The following is a 6,000-nucleotide window of genomic DNA, read 5'->3' on the forward strand; positions in this document are numbered from 1 at the left end:
TGAAATTAGAATTCAATGCAAGGATAACTCCTATTCTGAGCCTTTTCTTCACGTGGGATATAGCATAATCTTTCATACATGTGTGGATATTTAAAGTCTGAAGACACACAATTAGTGACAGGACCCTGCTCCCCACGCAGAGGCGGGATGTTTCTTCCCCTGTAAATGAACTCATTCACAAAGAGAAATTCTCCTTTCAGTTTTCTTTAGCTTCAAAGCACAAATGGAATGTCCTCATTGTGAGCTTGTGCTTCTATGTAGGAAATCATGTGTCTTTTAATATAATTTTTAACCTGTACACATTCCCTTTCACCTCCAACCTCACAAGCCACAGCCAGCCTTTATGGCCTCCACATCCTATCATCCTGGCTGAACCAAAGATACACTGGGATACACTGGGATACAAGATCCCTTAAACCCCTGAGCCACTGTAACCCACAGGTATCAAGGTTGCCTTAGTCAGGCTTGAAGCTATTCACAATCTTCATTTCAAATCAGAACTAAAGGTTTAGAGATCATGTAAATGAGTTCCTAGTAGGAAACGTTGTCTTTAGTTCCCTCCTCCTTCCCCCCATTTCAGAGACCTTCTTCACAGAGCCTCAGACACAGTGTTGCCAGAAGAGGAAGGAAAATGTGATCACTGTTGGGCTATGGTGTCACAGCATCATGGTCCATACATTCCATTGCACCATCACTCAAGTGCAGAAGGAAACATGATCATGGACAGCACGTCCTGTCCTGGACTGATGACCATCAGTGGTGTTCTTCTGAATCCACTTGTCCATACTGCTGTCTTCCCATCACTGTCCTTCCCTTCAAAGATCCATGCTGAAAATCACAGAGCACACGGCAGAATGCCCGCATCTCCTCACCTCACTCCACTCACTGGAAAGAACGCTAACATCTATGCACAACCAGGCCATGAGAAGGGTGGAAAAACCCACAGGCTGGCTCTGTCAGCTGGCTCTGTCAGTGCGCACTTCCTCCCCAAGAGGTCAATCAGTTTACTCATTCCCAGAACAAATGGGCAGGACAAAGGGAAGAACGTGCTCTTCCCATCTGCCTGGACAGCCCACATGATTTCTCTCATCTAGGCCAGGAAAGGAATCTACTCTAATACCCAAGCACCCCTTAATGACACAACAGTGTTAAGAGCTGGCGGCTATGGCTTCTAAACTCCCTTCCAACAGCATAATCTGGATTGGAGAATGAGTGTAGCCTGAGTGCATGCTGGGTAGTCTTCCTCATTCTATAGGTAAGACCAAAGAGGTTCAGTCACTTGCATAAGATCATACACCCATCCAGAAGAAACCGGGCCCCCACACATCCCCATGGACTGTGAGTCCCGTATACTCCTGTGAACTGAGAGGCCCATTTATTTCTATGAATTGAATTCCACACACCCATAAGAACTGAGTCCCATGCACTTTTGCAAACTAACACTTCAGTCATTTACTAGAGGCAAAATAGAAACCTCGTACATAGGAGGCCATTCTCTAGGTTAGTCTTTAGGAACCCAAAGACATCTCCAACAAACAGAAGGTAACTTGATAGGAGATTAGCAACCACATTAGAAAACTCCAGAACATCTAACATTTCCCAGTGACTGATCACTCAAACTTCGATGTTATCTGAAGTACTTTCTATTGCAACCACAGTCGTCACTTTCTAGATGGGGGTGGCAGGGAGGAGAGAAGAATCCTGGCAAATAGTTTATAGCTTTAAATATTTCTCCTGGATGCAAAAGAAGCAGCATTTTATGTGTTAATGTGATTTTTAAGACAAAGTGTTCTTGGGGAGTGCGGTAAATGGGGCACTTCCTGTATGGTGTAAGACCAAATCCCAGCTCCGGTAAAGGGACCCCACAAGCAGCTGGCACCCATGGAGCCCAGGAAACCTTGCAACAGTGTAAAGAGACAAAGGGGGAAAGCAGGAAAGCAAGAAGTTTCCAGAAGGGGTAGGGCAAGAAAAGAAAATCTGTCCTGTTTACCAATCTTAAGACACAGAGAGAGAGAGAGAGAGAGAGAGAGAGAGATAGAGAGAGAGAGAGAGAGAGAGAGCGCGCACAGGGGGTGAGGCATGTCTACTTGATACTTTCAGAAAACAGTATAGTGATTACAGAAGTCTGCTGCTTAGAGCTCAGATACATGGTGCTAAGACCTTTTGAGAACTGGCCAGTTTCCCAGTGGACTTTTTAAATTTGCTCGAAGTGTGTGCACGAGCTCTGTACATACATGAACATCTGTGCACACATTCATATATGAATGCACGCATGTCGTCCCTTCAGGCTCTTTGGGGTAGGGCAAGACTGAGGGAGTGAAAACTCCCTCCAGTTTCCAGCTATGGTTCTAATCTATCAGTCGCTCACGAGACACAAGGCAGGGCCCTAGGACTGCCCCAGAAGAATTTTAGGTATGAACAATGAACTCACTCAATCTTCCCCCCTTCAAGCTGCTGAGAAACAGGGAGAGGGGAAGAAAATAGCAACAGGCTGGCCAGCTTGCTTCACTTTTGCAAAGAACTTCCACTCGTGGGCTAGCCCTAGTTTTCCATAGGCTAAGCACCCTCCCCAGGGCACCTACCACTCCAACACTCTTCTCCACAGGAGCCTGCTCACCACCTTGGTGTTTTCTTAAGCACTTGTTCAAAAACACGTTTAAGTGGAATGCTTTCGTTTCTGCAGATTGCATTAATTATGGGCTCCCTAGCGCGCGGGCCGCAGGAGGGCTGCCCGCCGGGCTCTGCAGACACCAGCCTGCAGGAGTGGCCGCGGTTGTGTTGGCCCGAGGTGGACGCGCTCAGCCCCCATCCACAGCGCGGCTTTTGGCACCTCACCTCGCGCCTTGGCGTAGCCAGTACTGCAACTAAGAGAGACAAACTTAGAGCGGTCAACCACAGTGCCACGCGCGCTCGGGAGCGCGCCCTGGCGCGCACTGCATCCTGCCCCTGAGGAGAGGACCCACGAGACCAGGGGCGCTCCTCTATGCCTCTTGTGCTGCAGATTGTTCCTCCTCTGTGAGTTGTTTTTTAGTTTTTTGGCTTTTGGTTTTTGGTTTTGGGGTTTGGATTTTTTTTTTTTTTAAAGAAACGCGCTCTTTAATTCAATGTCATATCTGCTTCTTCCTCTCAATTAAGGGTTCTCTGAGATGCTCCGCCACAAGTGGAACACATGGGCTGAGGCCCCTTTCTCTTCCATAAGGGGGGTTGGGGGACAAGGGGTCCTCGTGGCGCTGGAGCCGAAGATTGCCCGCTTCCTAATCCTAGGTTGGGTCGGTGGCGTTGGCAAGGTGGGCACCCAGTCCCGGTGAGTTCACCCTGAAAGAGCTGAGGTGCATAAGTGGCCCAGATCCTTGTTCCTGTGGCATCTCATCTCGCCCAAAGTGGGGGACACCAGGCACTCCTGCATGTCAACTCCCTTCTATCCTGGACTAGTAGGGCCAGCAGCCCTTCCCGTACGGAGTAGCTATCGACCCTGGACACGCACGCCGTGGAACTCTTCCGGACCCACCTGTTGGAGATTGCTGGGCCACCTGCTCCCGGAGCCGTGTCCCAGAAGGAAGAGTGGGTTCTCAGTGAGGGACAACAGAGAAAGACGGGGGCGCGTCCCGGGACTTACCGTGAGCGCTGAGAACTTCTGCGCGGGCACTGGCGGCAGCAAGGCAGCGAGCAGCGGCAGCCAGCACAGCTGTGGCGGCAGCATGGTGACACTGGAGGGGACCAAGCGAGGCAGACGCCCCACGCGCTGCGCCCTGGCACTCGGCGAAGATCCGGTGTGCGAACGTGCGGGCGGGCGGGCTAGAACTGCTCCGCGGTCCTATGGCCGCTGGTGGAGACCGCACGGCCCCTCCGTGCGTTCTGGCCGGCGCTCCCCGAACTCTTCGGCTGCCGCTGCTGCTGTCAAATAGCCCTAGTTTCCCCGGATCCTCCTGTCCCGCCCTCTTCGCCCTCCGGCCCGCAGATCTCCTCCCTCCGCCCCACCTCCCTCAGCCACCGCGCCCGCGCAGGGGCCGCCCGGCGCGCAGGGCTGTGAAGGAGACAACGAAGGCTACCAGGACTAGGCAAGCGTGTTGTTGATGCTGTTTGCACGCCTCTTTCAAGCAAATGCAAGGGCACACCTTACAGGCATGCACACTCACACTGGCTCCACGAGATGCACTGAGCCCCACCCTCCTGCCCTAGGGCGCCTTCTGTCTTCACCTTGGAGGGTCCCCACTGCGCCTTGCTTGCCTGTGGCTTTACATTCACCAGAATGTAGCACTCTGACATGCTAAGTGGTCATTGGCTCCTCGGTAGGGCCTCTGAGAACACCACGGAGTCCTGCATCTTTCCGCAGGTTAACGCGGAGGGCGGGAGGGGTCTGAAAACAGATCTGTGAGGCAGATGACTTCCTTGAGTTGGGCAAACTTAAGAGGAAGGTGAGCGCACACATTAACGTGGCCGCTTTAAACAGTTTAGGCAAGCATTTCAGGTGTTCGGCAGCAAGCGCATTTGAGTAGGCTTTTGACTGTGATAGAAACCAAGGGGATTTTGCACACCAGGTCCTGCAAAAGGAGCATTGCTGAAATAGTTTAGCCCTGGCTGGTAGCTTCACAGGAAAAGGCCCTAATTCTACCTCACGCAGAAAGCCAACTGGGAAGACTTTTGAGAACAAAGAATCAATTGACTTGTCAGGGCCTCTCTGTAGGGAGCAAAACAGCAAGCTCACCTCTAACTTCTCTCTCTGCTGCTCTGGAGATTCCTGTGAGCTCGTAGACCAATCAGAAAGCAGCTACCCTGCCCTAGCCCAACACGGGGACCTCTGGAGAAGAACAGCCAGCGCTGGAACTCCAAAAGGATAGCCTTGAAGAATGAGGTCAACTGAGCAAACAGTCCCAACTTCATCAGGTGGGCTGTGCCTATTTTCAGGAGGTCATTAGGAGTGGGCTTGTGGACGGCTGACATTCCCTCACTGGAGGAGAGAACGAATGGGAAGTATCACTGGACTTCACCTCAGATGCTAGGTGTTCCTGCAGTTCTTCCTAATAGTTGTCCTTCGGGGCCTCTGGAGGTACTCGAGATCATGAGCTGGGGCAAATTCATCGAGAGGGGCTCCATCTATGTGGGTGTGGAAGCCATCATCCAAGCTGTGTGAAGACTGGACTATGGATGCTCTGACGTTAATCACATTCCTGCAGTGAACCCCTCACCTATGCATGTTAGTAAGCACAATAAGCTCACTAGCTCCCCATGTTGAACTCCCCATGGAATCTAGTTTGTTTTGCCATTGGGGCCTTTTGAGGAGAGGTAGATCTTGCTTATGTCTCCTCAGGAAAGGAACTCTCTCATCACACAGGGAAAGAGAACCTTCTAGAGACGGCTGGTGAAAGAAACCCTCAAAACTCGAAATCTGTCAAGCCTTCAACACCCTTCCTACACAGCAGGACATGGAGGAACATTGTAGCAAAACTCTTCAGGGTCAGACTCAGCCCAGGGACAGGCATGACTGAGTAAACAAATAACATATACATTGAAATTAAAAAATGAAACAAATGTTGTGTACTTCTAACTTCTACAATAGTAGTGGTGGTGATGATGGTGATGATGGTGATGGTGATGATGATGATGAAAATCAGCACATTCAAGAAGTATTTGGTACAAAACATTTTCTTTTTACCTTTTATTTCAAGGGTACAAATTATTAGCTGAAATGTCTTCTTGGGACTCAAAGTCTGAAAATAGCTTTTTGTCTGCTCTCTTCCGTGGAAGTGTCCAGCAAGTAACAGGCTTCATTTGCTCCCATTTTACAGATGAGAAACAAAACAAATAGCTGTATGTATGTCTTAGCCAGCCACAAAATCGGGGGCCGAGTCCAGATGTCCGAACTTGGAACTCTGGCAAGTCTGTCACATCCCCTGGAGACGTGGAAAGCAGAAGACAGCCCCTTGGCACTCACTGCCTCGAGGCCTCCAATCTCAACACATCTTTCATTTGTCCTCTGAGATTCCAGGAAGATCAGTGTAA

General features: G+C 50.3%; 1 protein-coding gene across 1 annotated transcript in view; it reads right to left on the reverse strand.

Annotated features, from left to right (window-relative positions):
• The window catches only part of Smoc2 (SPARC related modular calcium binding 2), a 123,011-nt gene extending 119,110 nt beyond the window's left edge, over positions 1-3,901 (reverse strand). The window contains exon 1 of the mRNA XM_021186294.2: positions 3,617-3,901. Within this exon, the coding sequence (XP_021041953.1) occupies positions 3,617-3,700 (84 nt within the window). The 5' untranslated portion in view covers positions 3,701-3,901. The remainder of the gene's footprint in view (positions 1-3,616) is intronic.
• Positions 3,902-6,000: the final 2,099 nt, after the last annotated feature.

This window comes from Mus caroli, unplaced genomic scaffold, assembly GCF_978045245.1.
Source record: "Mus caroli unplaced genomic scaffold, Mus_caroli_1 scaffold_18, whole genome shotgun sequence".
NCBI lineage: Eukaryota > Metazoa > Chordata > Mammalia > Rodentia > Muridae > Mus > Mus caroli.